General features: G+C 37.3%; 3 protein-coding genes across 3 annotated transcripts; 1 reads left to right on the forward strand and 2 right to left on the reverse strand.

Moving 5' to 3' along the window:
• The first annotated feature begins 611 nt into the window (after positions 1–611).
• LOC145219978 (uncharacterized) lies at positions 612–1443 on the forward strand. The gene has a single exon (XM_080087274.1). The coding sequence runs from the start codon at positions 612–614 to the stop codon at positions 1341–1343; it is 732 nt and encodes a 243-aa protein (XP_079943400.1). The 3' UTR covers positions 1344–1443.
• A 21-nt stretch (positions 1444–1464) lies between these two features.
• On the reverse strand, positions 1465–7930 carry LOC145218944 (very long chain fatty acid elongase 6-like). Its single transcript, XM_080086364.1, has 8 exons — positions 7857–7930; positions 6375–6445; positions 5282–5435; positions 4565–4770; positions 3658–3768; positions 2633–2754; positions 2382–2555; positions 1465–1925 (listed from the first exon to the last, which is right to left on the reverse strand). Exons 2-8 carry the CDS (start codon positions 6394–6396, stop codon positions 1779–1781), a joined length of 936 nt encoding a protein of 311 aa, XP_079942490.1. The 5' UTR covers positions 6397–6445; positions 7857–7930; the 3' UTR covers positions 1465–1778.
• Positions 7931–12273: 4343 nt separating this feature from the next.
• On the reverse strand, positions 12274–14973 carry LOC145219979 (uncharacterized). Its single transcript, XM_080087275.1, has 4 exons — positions 14425–14973; positions 13784–13957; positions 12787–13009; positions 12274–12516 (listed from the first exon to the last, which is right to left on the reverse strand). The coding sequence occupies exons 1-4, from the start codon at positions 14971–14973 to the stop codon at positions 12413–12415; spliced, it is 1050 nt and encodes a 349-aa protein (XP_079943401.1). The 3' UTR covers positions 12274–12412.
• Between the last annotated feature and the right edge of the window lie 3934 nt (positions 14974–18907).

Raw genomic sequence — 18907 nt, forward strand, 5'->3', positions numbered from 1 at the left:
CAGTTGCATGTGGGCGACCGGAAAAAAGATTGCAATCTGTAGCTGGGATAAAAATAATTTGCGAATTTCTTCCCACCTAGCATTGCTTTTGCTGCAAACAACAAACAGTTTAGGAAATAAACATGATGGTTGTGGATAGTTTATTAAGTTTGTTGATCCAACAATCAAAAAACACGACCTCACTCTTTTAATGCACCATCCATTCGCTAAAACTCTTGTCATCCTTTTAGTTTATGATGTAACAAATCCGTTAATCCAATATTTTTCTTTTGCATTGTTAGCAAAATCGCTTCGATTCGTATTGTTACGTCATAAAAGGTCGGGTGGTTTAACAATGACTTCTTTCTGCGCCAATATCTTGTGTTTGCTGAGCGCATTGTTATACCTCACAAACTGAGTTTTACAGAAAAAGATTTCAACGCGAGCCCCCTTCAAGTTCGCTACAACGAAACCGAACGGGCATATTTACAATAAAAGAAATTATTCGGTTTCAAATTACAAAATTTTCGTAATCTTTAACTCGCCATTAACTCTGTTCTCAAATCGCTGACAAACTAATGATTTAAAAATTAACTCTCTAATAGGTCGATTTTGTTTATGTAGAATCTTCAATGTTTGGTATTTTTGTCGCCCCTTTGTGGATACACTTTAGCCTATTTCTTTCCAAAAATGGGCGCCAGGATGCACTACAGTTTTCAATACATCAAAGTTGCACAAAGCAAGACACAAACAGCGTCAAAACAATTTACACAAAGCTACAAGACAGCGTGGCTCGCGTGCCAGTTAAGTCCCAAGAATTTTGGAAAAACAAGCTTTTCATAAATTTTGAGATGCCGTGGCGAGAAGTATATATTAACAACTTTAATTCCACTATTGAAAATAGGTTGAGAAGTTTTCAAATTAAATTAAATCTGAATGCCATCGTGTGCAACCAAATATTGCACTCCTTTGGGAAAATTGACTCCGACTTGTGCACATTCTGTAAAAATGCTACAGAAAACGTTTACCATGTTTTTTATTCTTGTCATGTAACTAGACTGTATTGGGAAAACGTCTGTGCATGGATTAGTGCTAGAACCCGAGTCCCACTGACGTTACCTCCCGTGAACTTACTTTTTGGTGTCCACAATGGTGGATCCGGCGATAAATTGGTGAACTGTATGTTGTTATGTGCCAGATATGTCATTTACCAATGCAAATATAGTGAAAATAAACCGACGGTATTTAGATTTGTATGCTTCCTTAACTCAGTACGTGTATCAGAATGTCATGTATCAAAAAAACGTGGAAACTTTCTTGCTTACCGCAAAAAGTGGTGTCGCCTGTTATGTACTGAAGTGTGATGTAGTTTGTTACCGTTTTTCGCTCTTTTTATTATTTATCAATAAAAAAAAAAAAAATAAAAAAAAAAAAAAAGTTGCACAAAGCCGCCCAACGGCGTACCAAGCCACTTTTTTGTTAGCACTCTTTTATTTGACTTAATTTTGCAAAAATCCAGTTCACCAATTGACCTCTACGATACGAAACGTAAAAAAGTATATAAAACACAAATTTTTTTTTAAAAATACTAGAGCACACACAATAATAATCGAAAAAACGGCATTTCTAAAACAAATACAAAATCCTGATGATAAATAACAATTGCATAAACGCAAGGCATGCTAGAAGCAACGTCAATCACATTTGATATGCATCAGTTAATTTCATAGCCTTTTATCTAATCTACAAACTTTGCATTGGTTACATGACATAATTACAATTTTCCCCATATTTGCATTTTACTGCGTTCCGTTCTGATGCTGCAACTTCCTGGCGCGTAAATCGGTCTCTTGTGTTCCATTATGACGTTGATCTTCCGAGTGTGACATCACAGTGTTACCATTGTCAGTTGCCGAATGTGGGGCATTGTTCGCAGCTTTTTGCGTCTATTTTCGCATAAATTTGCATTAAATTTGAATTCTTTTAGTATTTTTTTCCAATTTAAAACACTTTTTGCAAGATTACAACTAACTGAAACACTACATACGAATCTGTTCATATGTTTACTAGTCAAAATGACGGCTCAAATAGACGTTAAAAGCGACATGCTTTATTGATCAAACGTTTCGGCAAATGCTCATGCCATCATCAGTGCTATGAAGGGCCACATCATTTACACCCGTTTATATCCATTTGAGTCGCATAAAATAGTGATAAAAGGGTGTGAAACAAGCGCCGCATAAACACGATAAATATGTATGTCGCTTTTTACGTCTATTTGACCGTTATTTTCATCATTAACCTCATGGACAGACCCCTGGTATATAGCGTTCCAACGTAAACCTAGACCTTCGTTCAAATTTCAAACAATTTTATTCATATTAAAACGAACAAGTACCAACCTGTTTTGGTTTCGTGAGGTAAGTTTGGTAAAAGAAATGCATAAAGAGCGCAAGGTAAGACGCGTACATAACGCAACCACATATGACGTATTCTCTTGAAGACTTGCATTGTCCGGTTTTGCCGTAGAACGCCACAGCCAGCACCGTCGCACACCCAACTACCATTTGAAGTATCTGTTACGTCATAAAGATTCTTTTGTTACTTTGCATTTGAAGACATATATATGCTTATGTGACGTAACACAACGTACCTGTGACGTGGTAATGAGTTTTGCGAATTGTCGTGGGATTCGGAATCCTGCCGCTTTAAACGCGTAGTAAGTGTACATGAGTGCGTGCACTGCGTAGTTCAAAGCCATAAAGACTAGGCCACCTGTTAAACAATTGACACTTATTAACATGAGATATAATAATAGGTGCAAACAATATTATAGTAATTTCAACAGAGTGTCTGCGTTGGTTCATAGCCAAACACCCCAAAAAGTGGTCGCTTTTTGTAGTAATAATAACATCCATCTATTGCAATTGTTTGCAAAAACGCGGTTGAACAAAGCTTCCCCTTGTTACACAACAAAGAGGAAATGTTAGCAACAATCGCTGTGAACGGGCTTAATAAATGTCAGGTTGTCAGCCGTTATTTGCTTAACTTCCACAAGAAGCGCTTTGTGTTTTATGCGCTTTTGCCGTTAAGTTTTTGTTATTTGTTCACCACTGGTATAACCAATACAAAAAGGTCACAGATTCACAATTACAACCTAAAGCACGATTCGTGCATCGCAATTTTTCGTGAATACTTCAAACTAGCATGCTTTCAAACTTGTTAGTTTTGCAAATGCTACCCAAACACGCGTAACTTGCGTACCACTCCTTATCTCGCAAAAACCTGTTCGCGTACCACCTATGCAGCTGTGTGATTCAATTTTTTTTAGCCGGATTTATCACGAAAGTTATATTTTTCAGCCGGTTCTGTTAGAAAAAGTCCATTGACAGTAACCAGCAATGCCAACCGGTTCGCTGATCTCATAAAATTTCGTGAGACGGTTCTATAGAACCGGTGCGAACCGGCTGAATCCGACCACTGACCTATATCCGAAAAATAAGCTATTTGAAAACGTTGCAATAATTGCCGTACTCTTGGATAGGTCATAAACAAAATGCAAGCAAAAGTACTTATGATGCAATAATTGCATGAGCTGTTGTTTTGGGGGAACCACTGCTTCAATCTGCACGCAAGTAAAAAAGTTTTTTGAAACACTGTTGTTACATCCAGACCTACCAGCATATTTTCCTCTCCAGGTCATCCAGCAGAAGAGTGCCACAGTGAGATGGTGGTACCAGTGAAGAAAAATCAGTCGCTGTTTGCGTAAAATAATGAACGCAGTGTCTCCTGGAATAACAACAAAAAATGTGAGTAGTTGCTGTTTATTTGGTATACGAGCCATGAACATTTTAACATTCAAAGTTTTGTAAATGCTAAAGCACATTACACGGTCTTAAAAAGTAAAAGAACTCATGTATGTAGAATCATGCAGACAACAGAGATTGTTGAAACGTCTGTACGTGTTCTATATACACCAGTTCTTTGGCAGTAATGTTTATGATTAAATTAAAGTACATTGTTTTAACTATAAGAACTTGCTTTTTGAAAAACATTTGATTGCAAACGCATAGTTGCAGGCAGAATCGGGGTCCGAACCCAAAATGTTTTGTATTACAAACCTCGAATTAATACAAATACAAATGTGGCAGAGCGTGAAGTCAGGCTCGAATCAAGCGATACCAACCTTCTCGTGTACGTTTAACCTGAAGGTTGTTACCTAAACTTTGGCCACCCCAAGTTAACTTCCTTTCACAACTTTTATAAAACACAGAACTTGGGTCGAACCTTGGTCATGAACTATTATTCTTGCCAAACAGGCGGATTATCTAAGCGAAGTTAAACGATGTGCGCAAAATTTCAGCTAATACTTTTCCAATAATTCAAGCCAATACATTTCAAATAATTATAAGACAGCCTAAAACCGTATTTGCTGTATGCAAGTGCATACAAGATTTATAAACAGAAAGCAATTTGTTAAAAGCTATTTTAGACGGTTTATCTATCTCTTCGCATATAGTATACCACTTTATAAAACATACCATTTAAATAGCCATCAGAACCACATTTAGAAAATCTCGCTTACCATATTCAAGAAATTTGCTGTATAGAAACAATAATGACCAAAACTGTGCGATTGGTGCGTCAAAATAGGCAGTGTCACATAACAATGCCCTGATTCCGCCTTCAGAATACAATTCAAATGCGAACTTCCAAACTCGTATTGTTCCCATTATGCTGAAGATTGCCAGAAACGTCGACCACCATATAAGGGGTGATCTCAGGTCAAATCTGTGACAAACAGAAGGTTACTCTAGGTCAAGTGTTATGTGTTAATGTCACAGATGGCAATGTTTAATCAAACATAAAACTGCGGCGAGCTTGTAAATATTTTGCACAATCTGTCTGTTAGTTCATGTTTGGTCAATCCGCTTTTCAGTGTGCTTTATTAATATAGCGCCATTTTAGAGGAACTGCGATTTCTACAATTTTACGTAATAGCAGATCTTGCGATTATACAAGTAAAAGTTGGCAGAATAATGAGTCTTCTGTGACAAAAGTGGTTCCTTACTTTATTTTTAAGTGACAAAAGAGGCAAATGTATTCACATTACGATTACGTATTAACAAACGCATTGCAAATTCGAACTCAGTCAAAAAAAAATGGGGAAAAATAATGAATACATCTGCAAATACATGATACCATGAACCAGCTCCAGCAGTTTGTCGAGAGTTATTTATTTACATAGTGCACACACTTATTGCAATTTCGGTGTCGTTCAAAAGAAGGAAAAAATAATCACCTTTTTCTTGACTCCATAAACTTTCTTCCACAAAACACCATGACGACGTACATTAGTGTGAGAACCACTGCAAGATCCCATTTCGTCGTGAGGTTCTGCATGATGTGGTTTCCCCCGCGAAACCATTTCTCGAAGGCGTATTCGACGTCACGTCCTGTATGACGTAACACATGCAATTGTTAGCTAGAACACAGGAAACGCTGTTGTGTATAGATTACTGGCAGATATTTAACCGGATGGGCGAAAGCTAAGTCTACGACCGCTTAAATTCTTTGCGACGGAATTAAATTAAAATCAAATAATGAGAAAAAATTTTGCCCTAAACTCAATTATAAATGTCTGTTTGTTTTCTGCTGTGGTCGTGAACCAAATGATAATTAAAGATAATATATAAAAAACATTGCTTTAAAGGCTCAAATAATTGCTAATATTGGACATTGTACAATTTGAGATTACACTATTATATATTTCACAGACAACAATTTGAAACGCTGCTTAAACAATAAACAAAACTATACTTAATACTGTGAGATTAGTACATGTTTATTGGGTAAATACGGTTTTAAATTGTCTGAGCTTGAAACATAATACATTGCTTCAATACAGTAAATAAGCCTGCAGTAACGATATAACTTATGCCTAACGTGTAAAACAGGAAAAGCCAGCATCTATATCTCTACAGCACAAATGTTTACGTTGTCTTAACGTAGTGATTTGCAATAGCTATTTCCAAAAATCTGCCCATACTGAAAGCTAGTGTATGTGAAGCGCATCGGAATTCTAAAAAAAGCGGGAAAAATAAGCTTTGAAATAAAAAGCTTTTTTTATTCATTTTGTCAAAGCCATGTCCAAAGATTTATGTTGAAAGATTTATGTAGTGTTCTGTTTCAGATACGCCCCAGTAATAACGAGGCCATTTTTATTTGCCAACCTGTGTCGGTCAATATTGACACAGAAAATTCACAAGACATTTTTGTCTGCGCAACCTTAATGACGTCACAATCACATTTGTCATGATTTGTGCTCTATACCAAAGTCACGCAATGACTAATATTCTACGTTGATTGTTACGTAACAAGATCTATTGTCTTACCTGAATCCATTTCGATTGCCATTATCGTTGTGCGCTTCTTTTCAATTGTTGAGTTTATTTGAAACAAAATTCTGTAAAATAAGAAAAAATGCCAGCTTAATATTTATTGCACATGTTCATGCACGGTTTAAGCAGGTTTACAAACTAGCATAGAGCAGCCATTCGCGACTGCATTGCTCTTCACAATCTGTCATCCTAATTTCAATTTACAGGATGTAGCTTTTATTACAACGCCGTCTGCTTGTAAACGGTAAACGTCTGTCATGAATGTCACAGTAAAACGCAAGCTCAGCAAAAATACAAGCCAATATCAGTGTGTTTAACTTCACAACGTTTCATCAATCACTGTTTGTCAACCGTACATTGTGTACTTAAAAAGACAACTGGTTTTTTTTATGTAGTCATGCAATACTATTTGTCTATTCAACTTGTTATTTTAAACAAATTTTGGAACGAAACAACTTACAATAGCAAGTTTATAGAGCTCTTCTGGCAAATGTATTTTTCTTCCGACGTTTCGACGTCCTATACAGCTCGCCTTCAATTTTTTTTCCCTTCGTTTATCATGCACTGTGCACTAGTCGCATTCAGTGTTATTTACCCTGATGAAGGCGACCTGCATAGGACGTCAAAACATCGGTATAAAAATAAATTTGCCAGAAGAGCTCTATAAACTTGATATTTTGCCTGGCAGCAATAGCTTATAAACTGCAACTGATACTTACAACGGCACATTCCTCGCTACCAGTTACCCCGCCAACACAACCTACTGACATCCTCTGATACGCTCACCTTTTATAAACCTGCGTGTATTTTCAAACATCCGCTGGAGTCTACGCTCTTGCACTTACGCAAATCACGCCTTAAACAACGCGTGTTTAGTCTAACATTAAAATTCCGTTCTATGATGGGCATTGTGACGTAGTTGTAGTGCTTCGCGCATTGCTGAGTCAGCAAAAAGAAACCAATCCACATAGCATTGTTACGTCACAACGCAGTTTGTTACTCACTGGGCGTTGAAGAACGCGTGCGTACGTGTACGTAATAATTATCGGTTTACGAAATACAAAATGCAGAAAAAACTTTTATCAGAGATCTTTAAACAAACAGATGTGGTTCACCGTAAATCCTTATTCAAATAGAATTGATTTATCGCTAAACGTCCACTGCAGGGTTGCTTTTTTGCACTAACTGTATTTTCTGTCAAAGTAGGTGCTTGTTTTAAGTGCGGAAATTCGTTTCGCGATGGCATTGTGACTGGTCTAAGTATAGCAACTATGACAATAAGCTTTGTGCGGTAACAATCAACACGAAATTTTCGTCCACCAACGCACTGGTTTCATACAGGGACAATGCCATAGAAAACCGATACAAAAAGACAAAAGCTGCAAACTTGAAACAACTGTCAGACTTATGGAGTAAATGCAAGTTGCTGTAAAAGTTTTCATACCCAATTCAGAGCAAATATAACGTTTGTAATACCTTATGTACAGATGCACATACACTACCCACAACTTTCTTGGTGTTTCCTGTGTTTCAAAGTTTAAAATGCACCATACGTGCTACACTGTTTTTCGGTTGAGTTTTCCTCTGTCAAAACATGGCGGTTTCACATTGTAACCTCAAAATGTCCAGCCCATTTACCGCTTTCCCGCATTATTGTCCTCTTCTATTTACATTGTGACGTTGTGATGTTTAACAATGGCTTGGTTGTGTAAGCATTGTATCACCGCCACCACACAAATGCCACATAAAGATTTTAAAGTTCGCTTTTAGATTTAGCGGTTTAGGGCAGTGGTTCTCAAACTTTTTTTTGTTGCGGCGCCTCTGGAAAAATTTTATGGACTTGCGACGCACCAGCAAATATAAGTTAAAGAGGAATTTAAAACCAAGTTTAATGTCCGCCAAGCGTCGCCTCAGACAAGCGTTTGCTGTAAAGGCTGTTTGGTCTCGACGTACATTAACGGGAAGCCGCATTTTTGATCAAAAACTTTTGACGTAGATATACGTCACCGCACTGAAAGTGTTAATTCTTATTCCTATGAGATAAACTGAGTTCAGCCACGAAACGGAACTATTCTGCGACGCCCTTGGAAAATCGAAACGACGCACAGTTTGAAAACTACTGGGTTAGGGCGTTTTTGAGCTTTATGTAAAGTCAAATAATATAATGGACCGATTTACAATCAAAATTTACAACAACTAAACACAAACTAGGGAAATAGTTTGATTAAAAGCATCTCAATCAAATAGTTGCATTTCTTTTCAAATTGCAATATACAGTCTGGGACTTCTGTTTTTGGTGAACCCAACAATCTTTTAAACATTTCTACCATTGCTTTATAGCGGTGACTCTTAACTTCACTACGTTAGAAATCATGTATCAGTATTACTTTCTCCTTATCTTGGGGCGCACATGACTACATTCCAGGTCGTACTAAGATAAGGTTACCACCAGACGATCGAAAATTCCCTTTATGGTTCACATTTTAACTGTTTTTTTTGTGCCGTATTTGATGCTCCATACAACCTACATTCATGGGAAACAACTGATCAGCACAAATTGAAAGGCAATTGGGTTTATGTTTTTAAAGCTAGCAAAAATACTGTTTTGCAGCGAAGCTATTCCCATCCGTTTTTGGCGAACTGAAAACTTTCCATTTGGGTTGTTAGCATACAACAACATGCTATAACGCATGTTTGGTGTTGCCAAATATATTTATTGAAACCGTCCAGGATTTTGCTTACGCATATATGGTAACCATATACTGCGTGTTCATAGTGGAAAACAATACAAGCTTGGTGTGAGCAGTTTATTTCACTCTGAGTAATTTAATGCCTGGGTGCTTCACGTTGTAAACCAGTGGTCGGCAACTGCCGGTCCGCGGCCCGGTACCGGTCCGCGAGGAGTTCGTTACCGGGTCGTATACTTTTTCAGGTTAAATGCTATAAAGCATTTTGCCCATGTATCCCGGGAATGATAAACTAATTTAAGCGTTTTTATTGCTAAATATTTGTAGTTTTTTTAAGACCGGTCCGCGATAAAATTTCAGTTTCAAAAACGGTCCGCAGTGCAAAAAAGGTTGCCCACCCCTGTTGTAAACTATACACGCTTCGTTGGACGTATATGAAACCCTTTCCCTAAAAGCAAGTAGTCGGGCCAACGTATTCTGACCTTCTACTGAACACTCTATTTCGCACTAACATCATGAACTGGCGCTTTTCCTTAATGTTTATCGCCACAAATATACTTAGAAATCTCCTCGTGCAGTGACACATTGATATCACATGCGATCTAACCCCAAAACTTTCCACTAATATAATCTAGTTCCTTGTAAACAAGATGTACTTAGCTAAAGAGTAGGCTACTACACAACTACATCGGTATGAAAACATTTCAACGTTTTCATATTGACTATACTATCATCTTTATGTGAATGAAACCAACAGAAGTGATGTAAGTTGCTTGTCGCATGAGATAAGGGACAACCGAATTAATTCTCTCCAACGAATCTTTACCCGCGTTAGCATACTTGTTAATATGCTTGTTAAATATATATATATCCCTAGATATATACATAACTATTTCGAAATCAACAGTAGTTATTCCTTGATCTATCACTGCAAAACATTATTATATGGTATTCCTCAAAAAATCGAGCCTCACTTTTATGACCGTACGTAACACACACGTGACACTCACGACAAACTTTAGCCTAGTAAGACTCCTTCGCTCGGGTGGACACACCCACTTTTTAGCGTCGCTCAAACGTCACGAGAAAAAGCGCTTCGGTTTCGCAAACAAGCCGGTCTCTATTCAATACTTGTTCACGTGACCGCTTTGGAAACCGCCGCCGTTTAACGGAATTCTCAAATTTCAATTTATCGGTTAAAAGAAATTAAAAGATATAAATTGCCTATTTGAGCCAATTCAAATGTCCTGCGTGTGCTGTCTTTAAAGGTTATGTAGTTGGGTAAAATGCCTTGCCAATGAAAAACGTTACTGCCAGATAACTTGTGTAGGCCCTATATAAAATACATCTAACCCAAATCTCAAGTGACTCATGTGTGTATAAACGGGTGTAACGATGTGGCCCTTCATCACTGATTATGACAGCATTTGCCGAAACGTTTGAACAATAAAGCATGTCGCTTTTTCCGTCTATTTGGGCCGTTATTTTCATCATTAAAACTCATCTTTCGACAAGTGCGATTAGGAGAACATCAATAAGGACATTTGTTGACATCAAGAATAAAGCATGTGACTTTTCGCTTTTGTTGAGGCCATAATACTTCCCATAAAAATATAAGAGCAACTCAATTTATTGCTTTCGCCTTACCTTTAAACCGAAGCTCGTCATCAAACCTGAATAAATAGCGTTGCGGTTTTCCTTTAATTAAATATTGGTGGTGAGTCATCGTGATTTAAGATTTGTATGGTGACCCGCGTAAATCTACAAAAGCGCATCGTGCTTTCAAATCGAGCGCCACAAACAAATAGAACGTTCCATTTGCGTCGGTTTAACCGAAACAGTCGATACAATTGTGAGCAAACAATAGACTTCGATCGGCTCCGTTGCTATTTACAGACATCACTTGACTGGAAACATAAAAGTGTTTGAAGGTTGGGAATCATAACTTAATAGAAGACGCACATTATAATATAGCTACTAGCGATATCCTCTTGCATAATTTGTAACAATTATGAATTTACAAATCACTCTTGCATTTTGGCCATAAGAAACAGCGTGGGGCCGAGGAACTGTGTTTTACCTAATGTTATTGGGCAATAATATAATTGCGTTGCAAAAAATGTTACAAATTATCCTAATGCAATTGGGGCAGAGGTAACACACACATTGACTGTGTTTATACAGGGATATGTATAAACACAGTCAATGTGTTTTACCTCTGCCCCAATTGCATTTACACACTTTGAGGGTTTGAATATAAATTAGCGGCTAGTTACGATAACCGGCGCGATTTATGGCCAAAGGGCAGCAGGTTTCGTATTCTTGCTTCGATCATTTACGCTTTTGTAGCTGAGACTCCGTGACGCTACGATCGTTGTTTCAAGTTTCGCTTCACATCTGTTGATTGGGGTCAATTGAATTTCGTGACCTACACTTGGTTCCTGAACAGTTGCAGCATCAAATGACCCCCAAATTAAGTGCACATGACCTTTCTGAGTTCAATTGTTAATTGGAACTCCAAGATTTGGGATCAATAATATTGGAATAATGTTTAAACAATGACTGTATAATCCAGTGTTTCTTAACCTTTTTTGCGCTGGTACCCTTTGAGCTTTCATAAAATTTTCTCGTGCCCCCTGTCTAAAATGGCCGACGGATGTAAATAAAATTGTAATAATTAAACTCAGTGTATTTATAATTTGGGTGTTGAATGCATGCATTAAAACAGTATTGTAAGTAGTACAAAACCAACCCGTTCTAGATATATAACAAAGTAACTTGTTACGCATTCTTCACAAATATTCCTAAATAGCGTATAATTTCACCCTGCATGTCGTACCCCCTGCTTTGATGCTTCGTACCCCCAAGGGGTACACGTACCCCTGTTTAAGAACCCCTGCTGTAACCTATCAATGCCAATATTGTTCATTTATGACCATCTCTTGGATTCAAAAGTCAACCATTGTTTCCTAATCTCAAGATTCCAAAAAACATAAGCAGTTTAAACAATTTATCTAAATGGCAGCATGTTTGAGCTGATACGCCCCTTACTTGTTTGTAAGTCGAAATAAATAGCCCCCTGGGGGCGACATCACCCCGTTTGCCTGACCCATATACAGACATAAAAAAACCTTGATCGGGATTCGTCCCCGGGAGTGTCCTACGTTCGAACCCCGTGAAAAAAAATCTGAATTAAACAACTTGAAACCAATACAACCGCATTTGTATTCACCGCAGTAATTTCACGCAATCCCGAAAACGAATCAAATACGCAAAAAAACATGTTGCAAACGTGCCCCGAAACTTTACAACCCGATATTATTACGTCATAGTAATGTGACGTCATCACGCCTTCTCGTGGATGGCGTCCTCTATGACGATGAGTTTGTTCGGTCGCATGCTTTTGCCGACCACTTCAACTTTTCCGATCTTCTTGAGAAATTCTAAACCTGGATAAATGCAGAGAAATTGGATTTAATTTTCATTTTTTTGGTAAATTATCGTTAAATGATTTTCATCGAAATATCGCCACCTGCATCTCTTCACAATGCTTATTGTTACATCATTTATAAATATGACGTCAAACTAACATAAAAAGACGAAATCGCTATAATAATTATGACGTCTTAGCAAACCCTAAAGATAAACTCGCAAAATTAATTATGACGTCATAGCAAACGCGAAAAGACGAATTCGTGCTAATGATTATTACGTCATACCTTCTAGAATCCTCCCGAAGACGACGGCGATCCCATCAAAGCCTGTCGCCTCACCAAATGTGATGTAGAATTGCGACGACCGGCTACTGTCGTTGTTGTTCTTCAATCCCACCATGCCTAGTGTGCCAGGAGATAGGTGGCGCAGTTTCAAGTTTTCTTCTTCGAAATTCTCTGTGATCGCGCTGCGCCCTCCAGTGCCGTTGTTGAACACAACGTCGCCACCCTGTGGTAAGAATATATGACATGTTTGCTATTTGTGGCTTTAAAGCTTGTTGCAGTTTTCATGGTGATTATTGACTCTATACCAAAGGAAGAAAGTCAAAACTGTTAAAACTAATGAGTAACTATAGAAAAAAGTTAAAGGTTTTTAACCTGTGTGCTGCTTTTTACCTCTTAATTTATGTTAAAATTGATGGTCTGTGGTAAAAATATATGACATATGCAGTTTAAATCTTGTTGCACTTTTCATTGTGATTATTGAAGCATAAAAACAGAAACTTACCGAAAACTAATCGGTAACTATGAAATAGGGTAAAGTTTTTTACAGTTTTGCGGCGCTTTCCATCCTCTTGGCATTGATTAAAATCGGATGAACGCTTTTATTTAAACAAAAATGGAAATTGGTTTTAGTTATACTCAGTGTTTTTTAAGGTGTTCAAATTTCTCCAGCGGTTTCCCAAAATTTTCCAGTAGCCTAATAAATAATTCGTTTAAGCAAATATGGCTATTTTTTGATATTTAAATGAAACACTTGCGGTCTCTTAAAACTACTTAGCGGTCACCCAAACCAAACCTTAAAAAAAACCTGGTTATACTACATGGGGGGTGTAACTGATGTGACCTTCATATCACTGATGATGGCATGAGCATTTGTCGAAACGTTTGAACAATAAAGCATGTTGCATTTTACGTCTATTCGGGCGATACATAAGGTTTTATCAAAAGTGTAAAAATAGCTTGCGGTTTAAAGAAGTTGAAATATCAAACAATTTCTTACAATAAGCATATGTCCTGGGAATACGGTGTGTATCTTTGTTCCCTTGTATCCGTATCCGACCTCGTGTGTTGAAAGTTTTACAAAGTTTTCCACCGTTAGAGGGCAGTCTTTACCATACAAACCTAGCACCAGATCTCCCGACGTCTCGTTGTTAATATTCACATGGAATGTTACCTAGAACAACAAACAACACATTTCAATTGTTTTAGTTTTCTCAATTGCTTTTCAAAGGCATGTTACGAAATGCATAAGTTTATAACTACTGGGATCAGCCCTGAAACGTTTATGCTGATCCCAGTTATGAATTTATGTTCATCTTAACTGGTACTGGTCAATCTGGCGATCCCCTACTACGAAGCTGACATGTGCGGCATACAAGGCAAGCAACGGTGATTGTGATTCGACTTTCGGCGACAAACTCCCCCCTTAGCCTGTGTAGCTCAGTTGGTATAACGCAAGTCCTGGACAGACTCCTGCCGTGGGTTCGAATCCCACCACACGCCTTTCCGTACATAGGAATGCTTGAATGACCGTACTATGATTTACATAAGAGGCATGTTATTCTTTTTTGTTGGGTCTAAATTTGTGCCCCTTCCCCACTATGATCTCCAACAACAATTTATCCGTAGATATAACTTTACCTTATCCGTTACAGTCGGATGTCTAAACCTCGGCTGCTGCTGTTGTTTATCCATCGTATCTTTGGCCAGAAACAGAGCAAACAACAAAAACACCAAAGCAATCGATGACGTCACCAGAATATAATGACGTCGACACCACGGGCGCAGATACGTCACCCAGAAATGATTGACAGCCGGAGGGACCTTCTTTACTTTCTTCTCTTTTATTCTCTCCTGCCGTCTTTCGCGTTTCTGTTCGCGCTGTTTTGCGGCTTTGGCCTGTTTTTGTTTTCTTTCCTGACGCGGCGACCATTTAGTTTGGGCGGGAGGCGATTTTTCGCGCGCTACTGGAGCAGGTTTAGAGGAATTTTCCTGCTTATTTTCTGATTGTTTTCTTTGTCTGACTTCATCCGGACCAGTAGGGCTCGGTTTGGTTTCTTTTTTCTCTGGAACTTTTTTCTGGTCAGGAACAGTTTTCTTTTCTGGAGATTTTTTGGCTTCTGAGGCTTTTTTCTCTTTATTAACTTCTTGTGCCGGTTTCTTTTCTTTGGTTTCCTTCTTTTTGGCCATATTTTCTTCAAGTTGTGTCAAGCCTAAAATTTGTTCTGCAATTGCATAAAATATCTGTTTTAATGTTAGTTCTTAATGTTCATAAGGGATCCATATCAGAAGCAATAAATTATATAGACTGGACGCATATATATACTACCTTCAGTAAAATCAAGTGTAGCGGCAAAACAACCGCATGCGCTCCCTAAAATAAATATGCAAAGTTTATTAAAGACAGTAAACAAAATAATGCCAACAGACACTTTGATATTTTCTGATTTAAAATGCATGATTAGGACTCTTGTCGCTATAGAGCTTAGTTCGGGTGTAAAGTATAGACAGACCAGGCCACAAAACATTGTCCAACCTAAACCCAGCCTTGCAAATCACACTACAGCACTCACACCTATTTTTTCGACTCTATTACATCTACTGCAATTCTCCACGTGAAACTTGCAACGACACGCAATATGGTCACGTGTCTGCGTTCAGCCAATCACAAGCAACCACCGCTGCAGCTGTTGTTGACTTAGCATCATTGTGACGAAATAAGTTGTTTTAATTCTTCCACTTGTTACGAGTGTGTGATCATCCATGCGTGTCATGCACACAAGGAACTCTATATGACGCAATAAAGTTATTATACACGTCACAATTTGTTTCCAAGCACTTAAACTATTTTAGGTGGCTTCGCTGAAACGGGTAAAATTTTATTTGTAGTATGTTAAAAAGCAAGAATGTTTTGAGATGAAAATGCGAAGACATAAATAACCTTTATGTTGCAGGATTTTTTTACAACGATTTACAGATCTCAATTCAGACTTTTTCGACCAAAAAATATTCCATGATTTAAATGTAAATTTTGATAAAAATCAGATGCAACCATCAATGCAAAGCGCATTTCACTCAAATTTATTTTGACGTTTATTTGTGAAATTACGTTGTTCTTTTTCGTTGTTCTTACAATGTAAACAAAACGACATTGGAAAAATTGTCACCATAAAAACAAAATACGAAAAAATAACTAATTTAGGTTTTCTGTATTTCCACAAGGTGTCAGACTAGATGTGTACTCTTGTCTTTTCAATAGTTGCAAAAACAACAGACTGGTTAAAAAACTAATGTCCATTTAGTCTCTGGTGCGTAGCCATCAGTCATATCATGTTGGTCCACTTTTAATCCGGTTTTGTTTATGACTCGCAGGACAGGAAACTTTATTGCCCTTATACGCACAACTCATAAACAACAGCTGTTACACGATTCAATACATGTTTATGATGATTTTAGCACATTAAGTCATTTAGCTTTTAGCATCATTAAGCACTTTGATTTTAAGTTTGTACTGGTTTAATTTGCAAACTTTGGCCATTGTATTTAAAGTTTTGACTTCAAAATAAACGCAATTGTAAAATTGTCCTAAATACGTTTTGATTTAAATCTAAACAAACGGAAAGACGAATATCACTGATAACGACTGATGTTATTTAAAAAAATATGCTTAAAACAACCATATTGGCCTGTATATTTGTCATAAAATATGGAATAATGGTGCAAAATAGCAATTTTTGCTGATTGGCATCAGTTTTTGCTGCTACTAAAAGGGAAATCATAAAAAACAGCGAATTGAAATTCAAATACAAACAAAACTATAAATATATATAATGCAAAATCATTCACGTATTTATACCGAACAATTCGAATTGTTCTTTTACAATGCACAATCGCTAATTGATGAATCACAATGCATAATTTTTTGAGCGGACGTTTTCGATATCTGACTCATGTATGTCAATCATGGATAGCTTCCTATGTACAGACACATCGCGCTCTGCATTGTTGTGTCATAATAGACAGAACAATGGTGCAGCGCAGTAGTTCGGAAACGACGCTTTTGCGCAAGTTATTAAAAGTTTTCGAATTATTTTAAAAAATAAGTAAAAACCGTTATGTGTTGACGGTTTTGTTTTTACATAAAAAGTGTAAACAAAATTGTTTGAACTGTTGTTGTTGCGGTAAATAAAGTTATTGTTTAGATCTATTTAGTAACACTGGACATAAAAAAGCAGTTTGATTGAACGTAAAACTGCAAGAGAGTTTGTATGTTGTGATAAAATATAGAACAATGTAATATAGACGTTTGAACAATCGCTACTTTGTCTTTAAGTTGCAAAAAGCTTTGTTTACTATTTGATAAGTTGTTTTTCGAAATCAAGTATTATTTTGCAAGAAGAACTCGTATTGTAAAAACGTTGGGATTGTGTAAAATTTATACTGCTAAATACGTCAACATCATTATAGAACGCTGCTTTAGTTTGAAGTGTGTAAGTATTGGAACGCGACCGACGCAGCTTTGTGGAACCTCTGGGTTGACAGGCCTCGTAGAATATGAAATATTATCCAGAACTTGTTTGTTTTGAGCTCGATGCCACATTAGTGTTTCCAGATAAGATTGATGGGGATTTTGTTGTGCCTGGATATACAACAGGATGTTTGTAATATTTTCAACATTGTACTTTATCACTTTTTGTTTTTGCATTTGCTTTTTTGCTTTATGATATGATATGATAGTGGCTTTCTATAAACTGGTAAATTGATTCTGGTAATCATTCCCTATTCTGTTACCATTGTTGTAACGATTTCCATTTTTCATATTATGTATCTCACAAGCAGTTTTTTTTAAGGTTTGGTTTGGGTGACCGCTAAGTAGTTTTAAGAGACCGCAAGTGTTTCATTTAAATACCAAAAAATAGCCATATTTGCTTAAACGAATTATTTATTAAATTTTGGGAAACCGCTGGAGAAATTTGAAAACACTTTAAAAAAAACACTGCTCACAAGTTTGGAAAAGTTTGTTTCGAGGCTGAAATCAGTTAGCTTTAGTATAGAGAACAAATATGTTTTGCTTATGCAAGCATTTTCAGTTTTTTATTTAAATAGAATACTATCCTATAAGCTGGGTGTTATGAAAGCCTATTTCCCAAAAAAACTGTATTAGGGGTACGACAAAGTGATTCAAAACCTTTCAAAGTAATTTAAAAGCAACTTATTTTGAGGGGGTTTCTGCAAAAGCCTTAAAATGAAAGTAAATGGAGGCCCAATCATTCGTTATCGCAAAGTATTTTCAATGCGCTTGGACGTGCTTGCGTTTAGTTCTTTTTCCTTTGTTTATCGTTCGCTGTACTAAGCGCATTCAGTGTTATTTACCCTGATGAAGGCGACCTGTATAGCCGGTCGAAACGTTTATGCAAAAATACATTTGCCATAAGAGCTCAATAAAGTTGATATTATGCCTGGCAGCAACATCTTACATAAAAAATGTAAAAAATTGCAACGTTACAAATAAACCACAGAAGCATTGAAGTTGGCGATGTTTTAATCTAAATGCCGGTAATATCATAGCAACAGCCGGGTAAAGGATATCGCTACCATTTCTCGGTGAATCAGAAAAATCTTTTGTTCCCAATCTTTGCTCTTTGTGCAACGAAGCTCATCTTTCACCCGTTCCGCGCCACTGACCGCATTGTGACACAACAGACGCTACCCAGGTATGCTCCAGTTTTACGCGTTCCTGGTGAGCGGGGGAACGGGTTTTTCTGCGAATTTTTCACCACAGAAAGAAGAAGGCTGCACTTGTTTGTGCGGATAGCCGGGGTCCCTCAACCGTGCTTTGGGGCAAAACGTTTTCAACTTCGCCTGTCAGTTGCTTAAAGCGTGTCCCCGTTCAGTTGGAAGATTTTTTTAAGTTGGACTCAGTATAGAATGTTGTTAGTTTTTTGGATCTATAGCTGTGGTTTGTGCGGTGTATACGTTCGGCTGAAAGATTTTTAGTTAGAATTGCTTGAATTTTGTAAACGAGTATTGCTTTTCCAGCAGTTTTATCACAAATAATTGACGTTTCGGAAAAAAAAAACTGCTGGAAGAGCATTACTTGTTTATACTTTATGCCTGGCAACAA

This window comes from Phallusia mammillata, chromosome 3, assembly GCF_965637545.1.
Source record: "Phallusia mammillata chromosome 3, kaPhaMamm4.hap1.1, whole genome shotgun sequence".
Lineage (NCBI taxonomy): Eukaryota > Metazoa > Chordata > Ascidiacea > Phlebobranchia > Ascidiidae > Phallusia > Phallusia mammillata.

Bases quoted from the DNA above. Each gene is read 5' to 3' on its own strand.
- LOC145219978 (XM_080087274.1), top strand. From the start codon at position 612: ATGTTTGGTATTTTTGTCGCCCCTTTGTGGATACACTTTAGCCTATTT.
- LOC145218944 (XM_080086364.1), bottom strand. From the start codon at position 6,396: ATGGCAATCGAAATGGATTCAG. The intron at 4,771-5,281 runs GTGATTATTTTT...TGTTTGTCACAG, and splicing joins TTTATGGAGTCAAGAAAAAG to ATTTGACCTGAGATCACCCC. The intron at 2,755-3,657 runs GTAGGTCTGGAT...ATTGTTTAACAG, and splicing joins CTGGAGAGGAAAATATGCTG to GTGGCCTAGTCTTTATGGCT.
- LOC145219979 (XM_080087275.1), bottom strand. From the start codon at position 14,973: ATGGCCAAAAAGAAGGAAACCAAAGAAAAGAAACCGGCACAAGAAGTT. The intron at 13,958-14,424 runs GTAAAGTTATAT...TTGTTGTTCTAG, and splicing joins ATCCGACTGTAACGGATAAG to GTAACATTCCATGTGAATAT. The intron at 12,517-12,786 runs GTATGACGTAAT...GCATTTATCCAG, and splicing joins CTTCGGGAGGATTCTAGAAG to GTTTAGAATTTCTCAAGAAG.